General features: G+C 36.4%; 2 protein-coding genes and 1 long non-coding RNA gene across 3 annotated transcripts; all 3 read left to right on the top strand.

Annotated features, from left to right (window-relative positions):
* Nucleotides 1-520: 520 nt before the first annotated feature.
* LOC131935488 (phospholipase A and acyltransferase 3-like) lies at nt 521-4150 on the top strand. Its single transcript, XM_059291887.1, has 4 exons — nt 521-905; nt 1423-1576; nt 2928-3066; nt 3960-4150. The coding sequence occupies exons 1-4, from the start codon at nt 791-793 to the stop codon at nt 4098-4100; spliced, it is 549 nt and encodes a 182-aa protein (XP_059147870.1). The 5' UTR covers nt 521-790; the 3' UTR covers nt 4101-4150.
* A 1380-nt stretch (nt 4151-5530) lies between these two features.
* LOC131935511 (uncharacterized) lies at nt 5531-8730 on the top strand. Its single transcript, XR_009385946.1, has 4 exons — nt 5531-5768; nt 6927-7101; nt 7986-8124; nt 8327-8730. It is a non-coding gene; the product is annotated as an uncharacterized LOC131935511 (long non-coding RNA).
* Nucleotides 8731-10675: 1945 nt separating this feature from the next.
* On the top strand, nt 10676-18246 carry LOC131935485 (lecithin retinol acyltransferase-like). Its single transcript, XM_059291881.1, has 7 exons — nt 10676-10818; nt 11126-11249; nt 12053-12177; nt 13281-13419; nt 14277-14406; nt 14949-15074; nt 18116-18246. Exons 1-7 carry the CDS (start codon nt 10704-10706, stop codon nt 18119-18121), a joined length of 765 nt encoding a protein of 254 aa, XP_059147864.1. The 5' UTR covers nt 10676-10703; the 3' UTR covers nt 18122-18246.
* Nucleotides 18247-22504: the final 4258 nt, after the last annotated feature.

Here is a 22504-nt window from a genome sequence, read left to right as displayed (position 1 = left end):
TGATACAGTGTGTGATTCTCAGTGTAAATAAATAGGTAATAACAATTTACATTAGTTTTGAAGTCTTTATTTAAACATCTAGAGTTATCGGATTTTCCCCTTTGATGTAGAAGTCAACAGCTGTCAAGGCTGTGTGAGCCACAATAAGACACGAGCGTGCTGTGATCAACGTGAGTACACGGGAACACATGTGCTGAATACTATCGCATAGCAATAAAACACTAAAAATAATGTTATGTAAAGTTTGATGAATGAAGACAACGTTAATTAATAGAAGACTGCTACACTTGTAAGTACATTATCTGACTTAGTGGTGTGTTTGTGTGGTGTTCCTATGGGGGAAATAATAATTTCTTTTTCTTTAAAAATATAACATCGGTTGGTTGGTTAAGAACCTAAATCTATGTCGGAATGATTCGGCAACAACTTTGTTCAATGTACCAACAAAAGCAATTTATATGTTTTGTATCCTTAGAAAACAAAGATTCGCCTTCTCCAATGACCTAACACAGTAGATAAGAGTTCAAGTGGCGAATGTGTTGTGTGTTGTAAATACATTGTTGAACGTAGCAAGTCGACTGTATGTTTATGCAGCTGCGAGAGTTAGTTTAGATTTAGGGCAGGGCACAGCTGTAGCTAGCTGTGTTAAACTAGGACTAGACAGTTGTAAATAGCTGTGTTAAACTAGGGTTGCAGCCGATTGTTTAGATTAAACTAGTGCTGTATACAGCTGTAGATAGCTGTATTAAACTAGAGCTGCAGTCAGCTGTACATAGCTTTAGCTATAACAATGGGAGACACACTGAGTGTAGAAGAACACAATCATCAAGTTTTTAGAAGCCTAAAGCCAGGAGACATAGTCAAGATTCCTCGCGGGGAGTATTGCCATTTCGTGTTGTATATTGGTGAGTTAATTACTTCTTTTATCTACGGGGTTTGAATAGTCTTATATTCTCATTTCGTATAAATAATTGATATACCTTTAGTAGAGTTTATGTAGTGGAATTTTTTGGAGGAGGGAGGGGGGTTGTTTATTATTTTCTTTACATCAGTCAATTCTTTATATACTTGTATGTTTACTTTTCCTTAAATTTTTTTCATCTTTTTTGTTAACCTTCTCTATTTATAGTTGGGCTTTCTGTTGATAGAACCAAATGCAATTAACAAAAGTATAGTGTATTGGCGACTATATTGTTCATGTTTAGTTATTTTATAAAGTTCGATATATATATATATATATATATATATATATATATATATATATATATATATATATATATATATACTTATACCAGTGTCCACCCCACCCCCCTGGAAAATGTAGCCTGCCCCCCCCCCCCGAAAACATCAAGTGCTCCCCCCCCCCCGGATAAAAATGTCTGTAAAAAACACTGATGGTCTGTTCTTGTACCCAACCCACAGGTAAAGGTAAAGTGGTCCACCTGACCTCGCCAGACAGTGGCCAGTGCAACTCTAACGACTTCCGGTCACGTGATTTCGGACATCCGGGTTCTATGGCCGAGGACAATTTTTTCTCAGTGGCGGGGGAGGAAAAGGTTTACAAGGCTGACAAAGAGTAAATAAATTAAATGGTATATTGGTTACACGATTATAACAGTTGATATGTTATAAGTTTAAACCAGAGGCGTAGCGACCCTTCCCGGCGGCCGGGGACAAACTTTCGATTTGCACCCCCACTCGAACTTTTCATTTGCACCCCCCCTTCAAACTTTCAATTTTGGCGCCCCCCTAAGATCGGCGCCGGGGACATATGTCGCCCCCCCCCGCCCCACCCCCCCCCCCCCTCGCAACGCCTCTGGTTTAAACTCTAAGATGACATTTTATGATGAAAAATTCGTTTGCGCTACTCTGAAATCTAGTGTTAGCTTTTAATTTAGATTCTGAACAAATTTAAATCAGAAGTACCTATCTTTTATGTTTATTAATTTATTTTAAGATAATTGATTAGGCGTCAGCAGGACATATTTAATTCTAGAATGTTGCTAGTATCACTATCCTAGCTTCCAAACCCAGGCCCCAAATCTATCCCACACACTGAGTGCGACCATTTTAACATGACCAAACCTAGCACATACACTGAGTGCGACCATTTCAACGTGATCAAATCTATCCCACACACTGAGTGCGACCATTTCAACATGACCAAACCTAGCACATACACTGAGTGCGACCATTTCAACGTGATCAAATCTATCCCACACACTGAGTGCGACCATTTCAACATGACCAAACCTAGCACACACACTGAGTGCGACCATTTCAACGTGACCAAACCTAGCCCATACATTGAGTGCTACCATTTCAACGTGACCAAACCTAGCCCATACATTGAGTGCGACCATTTCAACGTGACCAAACCTAGCCCACACACTGAGTGCGACCATTTCAACGTGATGCTTGCACAAATGAAGATATTAATTTTCTATTTACTGCCGGCCTGTTTTAAGCATTCATACGTTTTAAAGTTTTCTAGTTGAATGTATTACTGAAATACATATTTTAATCATTTAATTAAAATCATTTAAATTATTAAAAATCCAAATTTAATCAAAACCGAACATGATCAGTTTGTAGCCTATATGAAAAATTGAAATACTATTATAAGTAGTAGCCGAGACTACAATATTGGTTATCAATCCAAGATACGCTTGTTTAAGCAAAGTATCTCAAATATTATTTATGTAACAAGTCGATTTAATAAAATAGAAAAATACGATGCTTAGAATACGCCTCTATAATTGGAATGCAGTTAGTGATTGTATCTCTATTACCGCTACACATAATATTAAGAACCATGGCCCACATCGTAGGTTATCTTTAACAAACAAAACCTCTGTTCGTGTTACTTGTAATTATGTCTAGATAAAACAAACGTCTTCATGACTGAAGTAATTTTTTTATTGCAGGGAATGGCCCAATTTTAATCTGGGACTAGTTCTAAGAAAGGCCAAATTGAAACTAGGAGATTCGGATTACCATTTGCTAACTAGCCGTTGTGAAAACATAGTTAACGAGCTGAATTATGGGAAAAATCAGAGTGACAAGGTAGGCTATATGTGTTGTAAAATGAAAGTGTGCACCAAACGTTGGTAAGGTTTTCCTTGTAACTAAATCAGAGGCGTAGCGAGGGGAGGGGGGGGGGGCGGGAGGGGGACATATGTCCCCGGGCGCCGACCTTAGGGGGGCGCCAAAATGGGTTGGAAAAAAAATTTGAAAGTTTGAGGGGGGGGGGGGGGAGGTGCAAATGAAAAGTTCGAGGGTGGGGGGGGGTGCAATTCGAAAGTTTGTCCCCGGGCGCCGGGAAGGGTCGCCGCTACGCCTCTGAACTAAATATACGCAACATGGTACGGGTATGTGTGTTATCAAACTGTGTTGTTGTCTACGCGCACATCTATTGCGCAGCTCATCGCCACACAAACCTATAGGAAATTATAAAATAGTAAACACAAACACATTAGAATACAAACAAAATGTTTGCGTGAACTCTAACAGGAATAGACATACCGATTTAGTAAACAGCATCTTTAAAATTGAAGGATAGATAAACTATTTGAAGATAGCTACGGACTTAAACTAGGAAATAATCATAGATAAGTGCTAATGTTGATATTCTTTGATAACACACTATAAGAAATTAGGTCACTGTCTTATTACCGGAGTAACAATGAAGTTGTTATTCAACAACACACTATTTTATAACGATACATGGTGGCAAAGATAGAGATACAGGCATCGAAGGGTACATAACAATAACACACTAAACAAATCACGTGACTTAACACACTGAAATAAATCAAGAGACACAACAACACACGTGACAAACACACACGTTCTCATAGTCCACTTAGGGTGACAATTTGCCTAGCGTGACGTTTTGTGACGTGGCTTATGTAAGCCGCTTTCATCCTTAACCTCATCTACCCGCTGTTGTTTTACAGGTGGCCAAGACTGCTGAAGTGACCAAGAGTGCTGATGTTACACCTGCTCTGGTTGGAGCTGGCGTTGGAGCGGTGCTTCTGGCCGGTGCTGCCGCTGTGGTTGGTGTGGTGGTGCATAACAAGCTGTCTAAAAATAAATAACTGACTGGCCACATCTTGTCTTCAACTGCCATCGTGTTGTGATTATTTATTTATATATATATATATATATATATATATATATATATATATATATATATATATATATATATATATATATATATATATATATATATATATAATAAACACACCCTATATAGTCATTCCTTGTAATTAATCTGGGGATTTTGATTGTTGTACCTTAATTCTACAAAGTGTGATGTTGATTTCTGTGTCAGGTATCAAAGTGTGAATGTGACGTACCAAAGTGTGATGTTGATGTATGTGTCACGTATCAAAGTGTGATGTTGATGTCTGTGTGACGTACCAAAGTGTGATGTTGAAGTCTGTATCACGCATCAAAGTGTCTGTGGTTTGGGTTGCAGTAAACATGTACTAAAACAAATTAATGTAAAAACGTTTATAAAATCAAGGCTAGAAACGAATTGAAACTAAGAAAACGTAACAAAGTTGCTTTCTTATATCAAAAGCTTTCATCGCTAAAATATATTAGAATTACAATCTATTGGTATAAAATAAATGAATTTAAACCTGTGCAATGTATTTGTTTGATAATAAAATATTCGGATGATATGACTTATGTGTTCGTTTGTATTTGTAAACAAAGGTATCAGTATAGAAAACTCGACATTCGGCATTAAATTCTCAAAATGTTTGTAATTTTTATATTTAAGTGAAAGCTTGTACAGATTTTACGTCTAGTAGTTATTTTTTTTTAAACTTAGGCAGTTTAATTAATTTTTCTAATTAAAAATACTATAGTATGTAAATTATGGTGTAGTAAATAAATAAATGAATAAATAAATACATATGTTATATTATTTCATTTGCTTCGAATAACATTTTTTGTGTGCTAAGTATGAAATCTTGTGAATATTTCATATGTGACTTTATACACATACTTTTCTACATGTTACTGTATTATTTAACTTTCCTACCTGTGACTTTTTACGTGATTGTTCTACTTTTCTAAAGGATGCAAATAAATTTAAAGGGAATTAAAAAGAATTAACACACGAACGTGCAGAATGCTTAGAAAAAATGTAACTTGCAATTGGAAGGATTGATGGAGTGTTTTAATTACTTCAATATCCAGCTCATGTTGTGGTTGAAAATCAGTTTCAGATTCACGCTGAAACACGTGAAATGTCCGGTTTTCCCCATGAGGCATTCTACGAATCATGTACAGCTAGTGTCAGTCCATTTAGAGACATAGGCGTGTCGTACTTCGCTTGATTCAGGCCTTTAGTATTGACGTTATAGTGAAAACAACATTGATTTTCGGGGGGGGGGGGGGGGGGGGGTAGCTAAATTTGTCATGTGTCGCCAATCGTTGCCACTTACGGTTCCATACTTCAAGAGTTCGATAACATTTCCTTGTTTAAATAGGGCTGTGTATAGTTGATCACGGGTATTTTAAAACAAGGATATAGTACACCGTGTATAGGTACTCTATAGCTTACCGTGTATAGATAGTCAAAACTAGAGTTTAATTCACACCACCCGCTGAGCTTTAGATAGCCTCCACAACGACCATGGGAGATAACTTAAGCGTAGAGGAACACAATGAGGACGTTTTTAGAAGCCTAAAGCCAGGGGATATTGTCAAGTTTGATCGTGGGGCTTATTGACATTTCGCCTTGTATATCGGTAAGTTAAAATAGTATATCGGTAAGTTAACATAGTATATTGGTAAATTTAACATAGTATATTGGTAAGTTAATATAGTATATTGGTAAGTTAACATAGTATATCGGTAAGTTAACATAGTATATTGGTAAATTTAACATAGTATATTGGTAAGTTAATATAGTACATTGGTAAGTTAACATAGTATATCGGTAAATTTAACATAGTATATTGATAAGTTAACATAGTATATCGGTAAATTAACATAGTATATTGGTAAATTTAGCATAGTATATTGGTAAGTTAATATAGTAAATCATAATGTTAGCATAGTATATCGGTAGGTTATCATAGTATATCGGTAAGTTAAGATAGTATATCGGCAATTTAACATAATATATCTATAAGTTAACATAGTATATCAGTACGTTAACATAGTATATCGGTAAGTTAACAGAGTTTATCGGTAATTTAACATAATATATCGGTAAGTTAACATAGTATATCGGTAAGTTAACATAGTATATCGGTAAGTTAACATAATATTTTGATGCTTGAACGTTTACTATTATATCTTTTATAAATTGTTAATTAAAATATCTTTGGATTTCGTAAAATAGATAGTAACAGGATGTTGTACTGTATTATTAAATGGTGATTAAAAAACAACCCACTGTATTTCACGACGATAATGATGTCCTGACTACACATTAGGCTAAATTCTTCGTGTAGCCTCACTTTATCCAACTAAACAGAAAAAAAAAAAAAATCCTTTTCTACCTTACGTCAAGTTTCTTGTCTTTATTTAGATTTGAAGATGATTACCTTGCTTTTCTTTATGTACTGTGTACTTTCTTCCCGACTATTCCATTGAGGATGAACTTGACAGAATATGCTAATTTACGTATGATTTTTACTCCTTTCAGAGAATGGTAGAACTCTGGTCAGTTATTTTAGGGCAGGTGAGAGGGGGGAGGGAGGGGGGGGGGGGAATGCAGCGACTTATTTTTTTACATCCAAAATATGTTTACAAATGGGGTGACAAAAGATTGATTATCACCGTTACATCAACACAAAGTGTGTTTTATTTTATTTTTAGTTCATTTAAAATCTTGTGATTTGTACGGATTTTGTTTACCTGTTTTGCTGGACTAACCTGCTGGTTTACGTCACCCACAGGTCAAGGTAAAGTGATCCACCTGACGGCTCCAGACAACGGTCACGGCATATCCGGCAACATCCGGCCACGTCACGTGGCATCAGTGGCCAGTGTTCCAGTGGACAAGGCTGTTGTAGCAGAAGATGATTTTTTCTTTGTGGCAGGCCACGACAGAGCTTACAAGGCCAACAGAGAGTAAATTATTTTTTAAAAGCTGCTTCATTTAATTTAAATTTATAAGAAAAAAAAATAATTTAAAAAAATTAAAAAATGCCATTTTGAAACTGCTCATGGTAGACAAAATATACGAAATTGCAATGAAAGCCACATGACGTATTTTGATATTAATTGGTTACATCTCTTCAGAAAGGAAAACAGCTTATTTTTTTTTAGAAAGGGTTGGAAGGGGGATGGGTTAGTTCAATTCTGAACGCTGGTCCTTCAATGGTTAGTATGACATTTTTGACGGACGACTACAATTCATAGATTTACCAATACCTTAAAAGCAATTTTTTAATGTTGAAATATCTATATTGTACTTTGAAACTGTTTTATTAAACGCAATAAATTTAATAAAAACAAGTAAAAAAAAGTACGATATAATCACCCACACAACAAACCAAAAACATAATACGCCTTAGTACAAACTTAATCGTCTGATATACATTGTTTAAGTGTAGTCAGTGGCGTCGCTAAGTCGGGTGTCATTTCATGGTGTCACCCCCCTTTATTTTCTCTGTAAATTTAGCAGTTGGTGTCGACTCCCCTTCCCCTCCCGATAAAAGCTTTAAAGTGTTCAAACTTAATACTCCCCTAAATGATGTTCCCCGATGCGTTCCGCACCCACCTCACGACGCCTCTGAGTGTAATTGATTAAGTATTGTAGAGGTATCTAGCCCAGTCAGGCTATTAAATTTAAAAAAAAATCTACTCAAGAAAGCTGGCTAATTAAAGATTACTGTAAAAGCCTACTACAAAAAGCATATAGCTACTCTATTTTCAGATAAGCGAATCGAGATAGTTGGTATTAAAAAAAACACAACACAAAATCGGTAAAGTTTAAAACCTGTTTGTTTCAGGGAGTGGCCTAGTTTCGATATCGATTTGGTTCTCAGGAAAGCCAAACAGAAACTAGGAAATAAGGAGTATCATTTACTTACCAGTAACTGTGAACATTTTGTGAATGAGATAAAGTATGGTAGAAATCAAAGTAATCAGGTAGGGCCTTTAGAATGTAGAGGTACAAAAGACATTTTCACTATTTTGGGTAATTGACAGTGGGCGGTGGGGGAGGGGTAAATTGACTAGATGACAATAACCTGGGGCCATTAGTTACATATGACATGACATACATATACTGTCGTCTGGTGACATGACGTGACTTTAACCTTTAACCCCAATTAACCTCTGATGTCTACAGGTAACAGTTGCAGCAGGTGTAACGGGAGGGGTGGGTGGAGCAGCAGTGATTTTGGGGGTTGCTGCGGTTCTCGTTGGTGTGATGGTGTATAGAAAACAGACCAGAACCAAAGACTAAATCATAAGGCTTATTGTGTTGTCGTTACTTATCATTTTAAAATGTTTTTGCAGGATCTATAAAGCATTGTATTAAAATTGTATACGTATTAATTCTCGTATGCCACTGTTTTAGTTTGATTCCTCATTTACAACCCAAACTGTATGCGACACATAGGCCTAAATACTTCGCATGGGTAATTTACACTTTTTAGAGAATTAATCATGATCGCGTAAAACAACAATTACATAAATATTTACATCTTTTAATAAAAGAGGCATAAAAACAATAGACATAATTGTAACTAGCAGTTAAATACATAAATCACATCATTCATTCAGAATAGGAGGTACAATCGAGTGAAAGACAAACCTCTAGACCAGGGGTCGGCAACCTGCGGCTCGCGAGCCGCATGCGGCTCTTTTGATGTCAAGATGCGGCTCTCCAGCTCCTTGCACAAATACTGATAATCTTAATCAAAAAATAAAATACTTGAAATAAAAAATTGTTAGTGGCTCTTTAACACCAGGGACATTTTGAAAATTGTAACTTTTGGCTCTTCCGCTTCAAAAGGTTGCCGACCCCTGCTCTACACAGCTCTAAGACGTTGCCAATAGAAATGTTAAACACTCATTATAAAAGCAATGTCCTTGTCTCTAAGTCTTGGATTGATCGTGTAACAATGTGTCTACCTCCATTGTTCTAATGGGTGATCTGTATAGGGTTTCAGGATTTAAAGTCGTCTTTTTGCAGTCTCTCGCGTTCTATTGTTGCAAAAGCCAATCGATAATCGCCAAAAGTCTGAAAGTTTGATCGAATCGCCGCATTAGAAGTGGGTCAAAACTGAGTTACAAGTTCGTCCACAAACCCACAAACAGACACTGGGAACTAAGTAAAAGCTTAAAACATATGGCTACTCAGTTTTCTGAAAAAAAAAGCCTTGTAATATTATGCAGGACTTGGCACTGTAGACCAGTGGCGTTGCGAGGTCGGGTGTCACCCGGTGCGGCACTTAATGGTGTCACCCTCCCAGAGGCGTAGCTACCCTTCCCGGCGCCCGGGACAAACTTTCAATTTGGGGCGCTCTCTGGATCAACCTTTCAATTTTCGATTTTCACCACTCTCAAATTTTCGATTTGCACCCCCCCCCCTCCAAATTTGCTCTTAAAAGACTATCTAACACTCGAGTTAATCACTTTATCATTTTTCTGTAGACTTATTTTTGGACGAACCTTGTCCCAAATGTATATCACAGAGTACAGACAGGCATACTGGCCATTATTTGACAAAGGTTACAATCGTACGAGAACACGGAGGGTGGGGGTGTTCTTTTAATTGGGATCAAATACGAGTCGGCTCATTAACTTTATTCAATGACCTGCAAAGGGGTTCAGGGATTAAAGGGCGATTATTATTTCAGATAAAAATAAACATTCCGTTTATTTTTAATCAACCTTTATATTTAAAAAGTAATTTTAGAACAAATCAATAAAAGTCATTTGGAGGGTTTTTGATATTGTTATTCCTTCACATAGCAAACTACTAATACTCCAGAATCTACGATAAATTCTATCAGATATCTCAGATTCACAGTGTAACATCACCAGCTTTCTGAAACTAAACCTGATAAGATAGTGTTTAAAATAGCATCAGAAAATAATGTTTATCGTTTTAAGTAGTATGAAGTGGTAAATATTTTTTAAAAATAAAAACAAATGTACTTTACCAGTGGCCTAACTTAAAGATAGATGACATTTTAAAACTTTTAGATACATATTTTGCAGTAGACTAACTGTTTGTATGTTGGTTGTAGTTGAATTAATGACTGCTTTAAATTCTAACATTAAATAGTGTATTAAAATCTATCATAGTATTTATTTTGTGAAGTGTGTTTTTTGTTTCTTTGTATAACGATTTGTTTAACGTGCTAAGCGGAAATAATTGGAATTGTCAATTGCTCTAAAGACTCTAAAGAGAAAAAGCGGCCATAAGCGCTTAGAATATGGCAACAAACTCCATTGACAATCCCGTCTGCTGAAAGTCCTTGAGTCAACTCAGCTCTAATATGGTCCAGCAACTAAGAATGAGATGTTATCTTAGTAACCTACTTAAAAATGCACTTTTAGAGGTATTTTTTTTAAAACAAAATTTTCTAAGAAAATTTCGAACTTATCTGAAACCTTAGACGACACAAATAAACAAATCGTTCCAGATAAAAGTAAACAACAACAGCGTGAATCTGAAATCGTTGACTAGTCATTTCAACATTATCACTGTAACGATGGGGTCTGGTTATAGTGTAGATGAACACAACCAAAACCTTCTACAACATTTGATACCTGGGGATGTCGTAGCCTTTACCCGTGGGTCATTTACAGAATACGCATTATTTGTAGGTCAGTGCTTGCATTCTATAATTTAACAACTTTATTATATCTATTATACTTTTTAACGATGAAATTGAAAGCGTGTAAATTTAGAGTCTTATATAGAAATAGGGATATTTGTTAAAAAAACAATAACAATAAATCAAAATTACTTGTTTTGAAATGCTAAAACAGAATTATGAAATATTGAAAATTTTAATTAATAGTTTTATCCTAAGTAAATGAAATTCCCCTTCCCAGTGAAATGGTATAATATTAGTACATTTGTTATATAAAATGTATCGGTCGTACCTGATTGTTTTTTTTACTCCAACAGGCAACTCCAAAGTGATACCTATTTACTGCAGTACTCTACACTATGCAGCTACAGATTTGAAAGCAATGACATTGGACTTCATAACGTTTGCAAACGGTGACAAGGCCGAGAAAGATAAAACAGGGTAACTTTAGTTAATGAACAATTTTGGGTAACACTGAGAGATAAGACAGGGTAACTTTAGTCTATGAACAATTTTGGGTAACTCTGAGAGATAAGACAGGGTAACGTTAATGTATGAACAATTTTGGGTAACACTGAGAGAGTTAGTGTATGGATAACTTTGGGTAACTCTGAGAGAGATAAAATAGGGTAATGTTAGTGTATGAACAACTTTGTGCAACTGAACGGTTCACAATGAATCAGCAACAATCCACAGCAGAGTATCTACCAGGCAGACCCCCCCCCCCCCCCCCCGAAGAAAGTTTACCGCCCACCCGAACGAAATGAAATTTATATAGAAAATATATACTTTTGACAGTGTCCGACCCCCCCCCCCCTCCCGAGGAAAGTTTACCGCCCTCCCCCCCCCCCCCCCCCGAAAGTTTCAAGTGCCCGCCCCCCCCCCCCCCCCCACCGGAGAAAAAAGTCTGGAAGAAACACTGATCCACAGTTGTCAAAGATACACATTTGTTTGTGTCTCTGTGGTTGGTGGGGAGGGGGGGGGGGGAGAATTTTGTTATTTATTAACATGTTTTACATTACCCTTTTTCGACCTAACAACGAAATCATTTTAAAATCGGATACACGCTACGCCATTCAACCAACCCCAAAACCTATAATAAGAGGATCTTTTATAATTTATTATAACTTATCAAAATTACTATTTGTTGAACGCTATTATAAAATGAACATATAGAGCCAAATGACTATGAATTATGCCCCACATTAAATAATTAACCTGCATTTCCTAATATTTTCAACTAGGCGCTATGATCTACTAGTGGAGGACTTCATAGAGTCTTATAACAAGGCTTTTGTTGATCAGCTTCATCAAGGCGATCTGGTCAAGTTCCACAAAAGGTTTTACACCCACTGGGCGGTGTATGTAGGTATGTGGTCTGATTTTTACCTGTGTATGTAGGTATGTGGTCTGGTTTTCACAAGTGTATGTAGGTACGTGGTCTGATTTTCTACAGTGTATGTAGGTACGTGGTCTGATTTTCTACAGTGTATGTAGGTACGTGGTCTGATTTTCTCTAGTGTATGTAGTTACGTGGTCTGATTTTGACCAGTGTATGTAGGTACGTGGTCTGATTTTCACCTGTGTATGTAGGTACGTGGTCTGATTTACACAAGTGTATGTAGGTACATAGTCTGATTTTCACCTGTGTATGTAGGTACGTGTCTGATTTTCACCTGTGTATGTAGGTACGTGGTCTGATTTTCACCTGTGTATGTAGGTACGTCGTCTGATTTTCACAAGTGTATGTAGGTACGTGGTCTGATTTTCACCATGTGTATGTAGGACGTGGTCTGATTTTCTACAGTGTATGTGGGTACGTGGTCTGATTTTCACAAGTGTATGTGGGTACGTGGTCTGAATTTCACCTGTGTATGTAGGTACGTGGTCTGATTTTCACAAGTGTATGTAGGTACGTAGTCTGATTTTCACAAGTGTATGTAGGTACGTAGTCTGATTTTTACCAGTGTATGTAGGTACGTGTCTGATTTTTACCAGTGTATGTAGGTACGTGTCTGATTTTCACAAGTGTATGTAGGCACGTAGTCTGATTTTCACAAGTGTATGTAGGTAATGGTCTGATTTTCACAAGGGTACCTGATTCACGTTATGTCATGTAGCGGTCATCACTGTTAAGATCTCTCCTTGCTGCATCCCCCTGGATGCCGAGGTAATCAAAAAAGGTGTACTCTACTTTATCTGCCCCATATGTCTTGGACACAAATGCGTGAAGATGATGATGAGTATAAGATTGTATCGTGGCCTCACAATGATGAGCAGTCATAGGCAATTATATGTAGGGCTATATAAAATATGACCTATACCGGCTGATGTTCCTTTGCCCCCCTTGTTCAAATTATGATAAACGTTAATTAGAGTCATGATTGACAATCACACAATGTTTTTGTCTATCTGCGGTATTTATAAACTCAGCAAACAGTAGAGCATGAAAACATTTTAATTTGATTTTAGGAAATAGGATGGTGATTCACATGGCAGGCAATGTGAAGAATTTGGCACTTCAAAAAGCCGACGTGGTGGAGCTAAGTCTCAAGAGAGCTGCTGACGGTTCTATGGCTTTTCTGGGAAACGAGATGGATGGCCAGTGGAAGTGAGTTACCTACCCTTGTTAGCACGCTACGTGTGTTGTCAGGTTATGCTAATTTTAAATTATTTGACACTTTAAAAAACAATGGTGAGAGAATGTTAACTGTTGAATTGTTTCTAGGTTAGAGGAGAAATGTGGAATGAAATAGCTTGAAGTGTATTTTAAACCTACAAGATGTTTCACTCACTGATTAAATTACCACCCTGTCTCAGTTTTTTCATCTCCTCCGGACCTCCATGGTTTAAACGCCAACAGTTCCCAGTCAAAATCTGCAATGACTATTAACACATCTAGGGACCACATTCAAGAATTTCGGCGTTTCCTTAATTTCACTCAACACAGCTATTTAATTTAAATTTTTAAAAAGCGGTTCTTCACCTAGTCAGAAAAATATTTACAACTTACACTGATTACAATAGGCCTAATTAAACCTGATTTTGATACTTCGGTGACTGAAGCGATAGAACAAATAATAGCACACCGCAAGATCCCGAGTAGGACTTGTTGAAACACGATCTGATATTAAAGTAGAAACAGCGAGTTCTGAGGCTAGAGAAGCTGATGAACTCTACTTCGCCTGAGCCAAAGGCACTCGTTCTGAAAATGATTTTTGGTCTGAAAACTTGTAAGTGGTGTTGTTATTTCAATGTGGGTAGCTCGGTGATACAGTTGGACCTACTTATAATACTTATCTCACAAGCTGATGGTGCATGTAATCCAACAAAAACTCTTGTTTTTACATATAGTCACTAGTTTTCATTGCACTAGCAAATAAAAATCGTAGCCTTTGTACATTGTAGACAACTTTCAGGTTTTCATGGTACTATCAAAACAATAACCACAACCAATGTATCACTTAGACCACTACCACCCGCCCACATAGTAAAGAGAGCGAGAGCCCAAATTGGAGAAGTCTACTACAATATTCTATGCCACAACTGTGAACATTTCGCCAAATGGTGCAGGTACAACAGGGATCGAAGTGGTCAGGTGAGGAATTGGGGAATGACCTTCAGTGTCATAACCTTAACCCCCCCCCCCCATACAATCAGGTGAGGGATTGACATTGGGGAATGACCTTCAGTGTCATAATCTTCACCCCCCCCCCCATGCAGCAAGGTGAGGAATTGACATTGATTAATGACCCTTAGTGTCATAATCTACACCCCCCCCCCCCACCCATACAACAGGGTGAGGTATTTACGTTTATGAATGAACCCTCACGGTCATAATCTACACCCCACACGCCATGCAGCAATTTGAGGAGTTAACAATGATGAATGACTGCCCACTGTGATAAACTTCACCCACCCTTATACCAATTCGTGATGCCTACCGTAGTCACATATGTAAAATATATTTGCTCTACTGTTTGAAAGGAATTTTTATTTTGTGTGTGGTTACTATTTAGTTGATAATTTAACTCATTTTCATAACATTTAGCGTCTCATTAGTTTGATTGTACTTGATTACAAACACAACAGCAACAAACATAATGTCTGCTAGTACTTTTTGTTCTTCTATTCTCCCAGGCAGAGAAATACTTCCCCAAACGTATGTGCCAGTTACTGGTTCTAACAGGCGACTACAGGGAGCCGGTAACTTACACACAGACAGACGGTGGCGACTACGTGTACAGCAGTTCTGCATGTCCGATTGTTAGTACATATTTTCTTATAAAAGTGTTAAGTACAACAACTATAGGCGGTTCTTGGACGGGAGACGTGGGCTCATTTCTACACTCCTCCGCCCGCTTTTTTCAAATACAATGATTGAAAGTTATTTATTTAGTAGCTGAAAGTTGATTTTAAAAAGTAAAAATAATAACAGTGTTCTTTGTTTACAGTGTTCTTTGAGGATTCTCTCCGGTGGGATAGGGGTGGGGGGTGGAGGGGGGGGGGGGTGGAGTATTTTCATAAATCTTCTCTTTCAGATTTTTATTTATCTCACAATCAGATTCATCTACCACACTGTAGAGTTTCTCAAACACGGCAATATTTCCAAAATTTATTTTTCTTCGCTAATTTTGCACCCTTGATAAAAATGCCCCGAGATTATCATGAAAAGACATAAAATGTGTTGATTTTCCCTGAAGCTTCAGGTCAAGCTTATGTTGATGTTTGAATATATCTGCTAGGTATGACACTCTCTCCAACCGTTTATTTGTCGTTAAAGTATATCAAGTCTTGTTTCCTTTGCACTTCCAAGAACATCTTAATTTCATCTTTCAATTCAAAAACATGATTCACAACAATTCTACACAACTGTAGTGTAGAAAAGCAAAACCTCGTGATCTTTATTCATGTTTTTGCACAGTTCTATAAACAGACGGGTGTTTAGGGCTCCAGATTTAATACAATTTACGACTTTTATTAGCAATAGAATCGGAAGAGGGCATACAGGTAAATCATGCAGTGGATTCCCTTGGTTAGAGAGCTAAATCGTTTCCTTTTTTCCGAAAGCCCGATTCTTACCCAAACATAGATGGCACACTATCATTACAAACCCCACAGCCCTTTTCCCATTTTAATCATCCAGTTTAAAAAAAAAAAACCTATTTATTTTCTCCATGACATCTTCACAAAATATCAACTCTTCTTTGCTATCATCTGAATAAATATATTTCACAAGGACAAGCAACTACTAACATGATTTTAAGTCAGTTCATTTATCAACTTGAAAATAACAATAGTTAAAGTTAGATTTCATTCAAAATCTGTTCTATAACATCTACGGACATGTCTGTTATAAGCTGCTGAATAGTGTTATTACACATAGATATTTGTTGCACCTTTACTACACCGGAATCCACAATAATTAATTTCGCCACCTTCAACATTCAGGGTTGATGAGATTTTCTCCTATTTTGCGACAATTTTTCTTTTTTTTTGCTTGGCCGTTTCTTATCCGAATTCATATGATTTATGCACTAATGCTGCTTTTCCTTCGTTCTTTCAAGTCTCTGACGTTCGCAACTAGCTTCATGCCGACAAAAGAACTCCATATCTTTTTAGGTGTGTTTCGAATGACTCACCTTAAAATGACATTTTAGTTTGGAAGGTTTCATGGACTCATGACTGAGAATAACTTTGTACAGTACGCATTGATTCTTCTCTATTCCATTGCCAGTGATGTCAGTAAAGACGGATTTTAGATATTCTTCTAAATATTTTTTTTTCATTGCTGGGGATTTTATTCTGCCAGTTAGCGACCCCCCAGAAAGCCCTTTGCGATCCCCTGGGGGTCGCGACCAACAGCTTGCTAACCCGTATCTTAAACAGCTGCCCAAATTTCATTTTTTTAATGTGTCCCTTTGTTCGGGATCCAAAATTTTTACAATATACACTAGTGACATAGAAGTTATAAATCCTGTCATCAAAATTGACTAGATTAATGTTACGATAAAGCTACCGTGTTTAGACTTCTAAACCAAACTTACAGTTAAGTAGTCAATTAATAAAATATATTTTATTGCTATGGTTATAAAGATAATATACAAGAGTTTATAAAATTATTACATAATGAAATTTAAATTGTTTTAAAGTGTTTTTCAAGTATGTCTTAGTTACTCTTGGTTAATTCAGCTTTTTAAAAAAGTTATTTCCCTTGAATAAAATTGTAATATTTGGATTTCCAAATGGGAGATAATTCATCTATTTCAAATTCATGCACGTTATGTTGAATAAATACAATTTTAGGTTACTATTTGCTATTGTAACAATTATATAGAGCAGAAGTTCTAAACAAAATAGTTTGTTAGGTTGTTTTTCTCAGCATTATCCAGTTGAAAAACAAATACTTCAATAGCCGTTGTAAATTGCAATACTTAATTTTAGTATGCGATAGTGCAACAAATGCGTCTAAAATCGTCTTAGTCGCAAACTAATCATCTAATTAATTGTCTTTTTCATATTTTTCACCCTCTGCTAAAGAATTTATATATAACATTTGTAGGCTGGAATCTATAAAATTTATAACCTTTTATTTTTCAAAAACAAAAACAAATCGTTCCACAATCACACTATATAGACATTTTTTTCTTGGAGAGAAACATTTGAAATTTTCTAGGGGAGGGGGGGGGGGGGCTATGTCAGTAAGTAAAATGTAGACTCGTGGACTTAACAACAATTCCATCCAATAGAATGTGATTACGCTTGCAAACTGGAATTGAAGGAATTAGTACAAACTTTTGCGACGGCAAGCAAAATTTTGATTTTTATGTCTACTTATAACGTTTATGCAATTGATAATAAATTAATATGTCACTTTTAATGTATGGTTTTCTTATACATATATTTCATTAATTAATTTGTGTGAAAAGGGGGCGTATTTATAAGTTTTGCATAGGGCGCTAAATAACCTGGCGCCGGCACTGCCCCCACTCACATTGCAGTCATGCGTTCCACCTTCCGACCAGTGTTTCTTCCAGACTTTTTTCTCCGGGGGAGGGGGGGGGGTGGGGCTCATGAGGACATCACAATCATAATACGCAATGTTTATTAGAGAAACAAAACTGCATAAACAACGTAGGCCTTAAAGCTTGTAGGAAACAGAGTTTCTTCCAGGCATCTCTTCGGGGGGGGGGGGGGGGGGCTCATGAGGACATCACAATCATAATAGCAATGTTTATTAGAGAAACAAATTATTTTATTCTTTCTCTGCTTTATTGGCAGCAAACATTATCTCTTGATTTTTACAGTTCTAAAAAGTCAAATGAAAAAAAAAAAAAACTGTGTAGTAGCGGAGCTTGACCTTACGACTGTGACTTTTGGTGTGACTTCAAGGGTTTGTATGTTGGTTGACAGTCAACACCCTGCGTGAGATGACTTCAGTCAAGTCAGGAATGTGACATTTATTTGTTTGTTAACTATTTTATATAGTTTAACCATAAAATGTTCATTTAAAAATTATAAACTCGTCGTGTTTTCCACTTAAAATGTCTATACAAAAATAAGTACCACATCTAAATAACTTGAAGTTATCGAAGTGGTCGAGTCGGTAAAGCTCATGGGTGTTGAAAACCGAAAAATCACGAATTTGAACCCTCGGGCAGATGTTACGCGTTAGCTGGGGACAGCCAGTCTTCTAAGAAAGACAACTCCAAAATCAAACAGCTGCTGCCTTGTATTAGTTTGTTCTTAGTTGGACAAAAACTATGGAAGATAATCCAAAAAAAAAAAAAAAAAAAAACCCAGGCTGAATCAAGGGCCTTAATGGCGCATTAAAAGTTGACACATATACTTAATTGTGTTGGAGGGGATCCCTTCCAACACTAATTAAAAACTAAGAAGAAGAAGAACGTTTTTATGCAACTGGACATGATTTTTTTTTGCCTTACATAAAAAGCTGTTATTAGTACGTTTGTAGAGCAGTCATTATAAATACTAATCTATCTTGGCAATCAAAATAGGTTGTAAATGAAATGTATAGCGATTTGAAATTTACATTCTAAAACACATTGCTTATTACATAAAGAATCTAATGACATTAGTGTGTGATGGTTTCTCTAATACTTTTCAACAGGCTCGATTAATGTTGTAGTTTTAAGTTTAAAATAACTCCTAGTGTTGAGCAGTGGCATGATCTATCTAAAAAAAATAAATTAAACTTGACAATTAGAACAGAGGCGTATCCAGGTTTTCGTTGTAGGGGGAGCGAAATGACCTAAAAAAGGCGCCGAATTTTTAACACGTTCTATATACGTGCATTATATATATATATATATATATATATATATATATATATATATATATATATATATATATATATATATATATTGTTTAACAATATTCGTGTTTACAATTTTTTTTGTCTACAATCAGAATTAAATATATCGTCATCATAAATGCTAAAGTATTACAGCATAATGACAGTTTTTTAAATGAGAGTCGGTATAAAAACACGCTTTAGAATACAATAGAAAAACATTCGGAATAATAGCTTACATTTAACTAAAATATCAGTCTTTTAGTTCAGATCATACATCTTTTAATTAGCTACTGCTTTTTGTGTTCTTGAAAGATCATTTTTTAACATAGTGATCAGGTATGGGTTAGATCACTGTATTGATCACACACCTTTTTACTGGTAATTGCAAAAACAATATTCACAGAGTTTTACCTGTTTCAAAAGCTAGGATTCTGGCGGCATGGTAATTTGGTACATCGTTACGCGTTTTCCCAAATGTACTTAAGAGATCAGTTCGGGGTGGGTTGGGGGGGAGGTGGGTTCAACTTCATTCACAACTGTCCGGTCACTTTAGGTGTATTATCCAAACCAGTGTATACCTAGGTGTGACATTAATGGTGAGGTGTGTGTGTGTGTGTGTGTGGGGTGGGGGGTGGTGTGGGTGGGATAACCAACTCAGAGTGAACATAGCGTCAGTTTTTAGATGACTGTTCTAAACATACATATTCAATTACACATATATACTGATTCAGAAATAGATTTCAATAAGTAGCAGTGGTATTATGACAATTTTTTTTACAGAGGGGTCCATGGGGGGGGGAGGGTTTTTTTTTAACTGTTTAATATAATTTGTAATCGTAATCAATATCGCCCAAACTGTCATAATACTACTACTTCATTGTGATGACGTTGTTGTCCTTGTAAAAATTTCCCCACCACTACGCAGTTTGCCCATAAGTAAATTTAAATAGATGTGCCACATTAGTTGTATTTGTGTCTGTATTGTAATTTTTAAAAATTAATTACACGATTAAAACTGTATATATAAAGTAATTATGTGTGAAGATTTATGTATAATATTTTCTAGATCAATTATTCTTAAGCAAATACATTATACAGTTGCCTTAAACTTAGCACCCCTCTTGCCATGTGGTACTACCCGTAGAGGCTTTTTAAAATTGCAATGCATCGTAATGGTTATTTATAGAATGACTAACTTGATACAGCTGTTAATACGCGTTGTAAACGTAGACGCTACTAGACTAGTACAATTTTGCTTAATTGCTGCATGAAAAGAAATCTTGTGATTTACATAGATGTGCCGACCAAAAATAATTGTTTAACAAAAATCATTGTTTAAAACTGAGTAAAAAAGTTTCCAAAAAGGCGCGACTTTGCTGAAAATGGCCAGAGGGGGAGCGGCTGCTCCCCTGCTCCCCCCCCCCTGCGTACGCTACTGATTTAGAATGATCATTTAAAAAATAAGACAAATTTCACTCCAAGAAACTGTTCCAACAACTGTATAACGCGAAATATTTTAACAAGTAACCAAATTACTTTCCTTTGCAGTCGACCCAATGTTTTGAATTCCAAATAATATTTGAAAAGGGTGATAGCCTGCATAGTGTTGGCGTATGTATTTCTCTGGTGCTTCTTACAACTAAAACAGTTTGAGATAAAAACAGAAGACACGTGACAGGAAAACCTCCAGATTGATAAATCTCATTGGTCAATATCTAATGTGTGATGTAGTCCTATTTAAAGACCATAAACACTTAGCGAGGGTAAATCTGTTTATATTCGCGCCCCTATGTGATAACTGTTTAAGTTGTCGAAAGCAAGCGATGGTGATGGAATAAATTGTTTTAGCAAAACATGAAACTTAAGCATCACACAAACAAAATAGTCTACATCTTAATTCAATTATACACATGAGAACTATTTGAATTCATAAAAGCATTTGGACGCGTTGAAAAAAGTTAGGAAGGTAAATGTAAAACATTTTGAAAGATCTTTTTGACAACATCTGTTTAACTTACTTCGTCAAGATAATTGTATTACTTAAGATTGGTTTCAAAATAATTGTTAAAACGTAAGGCAGAATCGGGTTTTCCCTATCAGATTCCACGAATCCTACTCAGCATGTTTGAACAGTCGTGTGGACACATTGAAGACAGAGGCGTGTCTCAGACCATCGTACACATGTGAGATTGTTGAAGGGGTTGAGAGAAAGAATTCCCTTACTTTGCATAATGATAAACCACGAAAAGGCTCACTAAATACTTTATGCAGGAGACAACATACACAGAAAAAAAAAAAACGTTAATTAAACTTCGGTTGACTTGCTAATTTGAGACGCGGGGAGGGGGTGGGGGGGTGGGGGGGGGTCGGTGGGGGGATTGCTTGAAGGAGAGTGGTAGTCGAGTCTTTTATAATTACACTAGGCATGCTGCCCAGCTTCGCTTAGGCTTTCAAAAACATTGAGAATTTGAATGCTTAATTAATTCGCCCGAGGGTCGGTCTACGACCTCAGGAGTTATGAAGAGGTTCCTACGTGGACAAATTTTTTTCGATTTATAGCTCATAAAAGGCGCCGGTCAGTCGAGGTCTGTTTTGACCCCCTCATCGTAGACCTTTAGGCCAACCGGCACCGGCCCCCGTGTTCTGTCGCCCCAAGGCAAAATCCTGCCAAATTTGAAGCGCCTGCGGCGCCGGGAAGTGCCCGATGTCGGGCACCCAACAACTTTGCTTCATGTATTATAGAGATTAGCAAATTGCATAGATAAACAAAGATTTCCAAAGTAGTTCCTTTCTTTATAGTCTAAAATAGGAAGATTCACATATTAAAAAAAAAATAATTAGGTTTGACTTGGTGTGTCTCGATCCAGCACCACTTGTCTGGTATCAAGTACACTACCATCTCAGCTAATTAGGTACCTTTTAAAATATGGAGAATAAAAGAAGTGTTTAAAAAATAACTTACACGAATATGCCTATTTTTTCAAATTATTTTTTTTACCCAAAATTAGCCAGTTTCATTGCTAAACAAACACAGATTTCTATAAAATATTTAAGTTCTGAAAAAGTTTATTATAGAAATTTATTTTTGGAATAGATTCTACAGTAGATAGAGTCTAAATCTAGATCTAGAATAGATCTTAGCGACGTAGCGTCTAAGTGTAGTTTTTTGCGTAGATTTAGATCTAGTCTAGATCTAGAATCTCTAGATCTAGAATCCAAATGGATAAAATATTTTTTTTTAAGTTTAGGCCGAGAATATCGTATTGTGTAGTCTACATTTCATAGCGTACATAGCTCTAAATCATATTTGAATGAAATAGTTCATTTTTTAAAATTCTAAACTCGGAAGATGACGTCATCAGTTTCGTGCTCTTGTTTT

This window comes from Physella acuta, unplaced genomic scaffold (genome assembly GCF_028476545.2).
Source record: "Physella acuta isolate Inbredline_101_S28 unplaced genomic scaffold, ASM2847654v3 ptg000146l, whole genome shotgun sequence".
NCBI classification, from domain to species: domain Eukaryota; kingdom Metazoa; phylum Mollusca; class Gastropoda; family Physidae; genus Physella; species Physella acuta.
This window is presented reverse-complemented; position numbering and strand designations above follow the sequence as displayed.

Coding starts and splice junctions, on each gene's coding strand:
- LOC131935488 (XM_059291887.1), top strand. CDS start 791: ATGGGAGACACACTGAGTGTAGAAGAACACAATCATCAAGTTTTTAGA. Junction 1,577..2,927: donor GTTTACAAGGCTGACAAAGA/GTAAATAAATTA, acceptor TTTTTATTGCAG/GGAATGGCCCAATTTTAATC. Junction 3,067..3,959: donor GGAAAAATCAGAGTGACAAG/GTAGGCTATATG, acceptor GTTGTTTTACAG/GTGGCCAAGACTGCTGAAGT.
- LOC131935485 (XM_059291881.1), top strand. CDS start 10,704: ATGGGGTCTGGTTATAGTGTAGATGAACACAACCAAAACCTTCTACAA. Junction 12,178..13,280: donor CCACTGGGCGGTGTATGTAG/GTATGTGGTCTG, acceptor ATTTGATTTTAG/GAAATAGGATGGTGATTCAC. Junction 13,420..14,276: donor GAGATGGATGGCCAGTGGAA/GTGAGTTACCTA, acceptor TGTATCACTTAG/ACCACTACCACCCGCCCACA.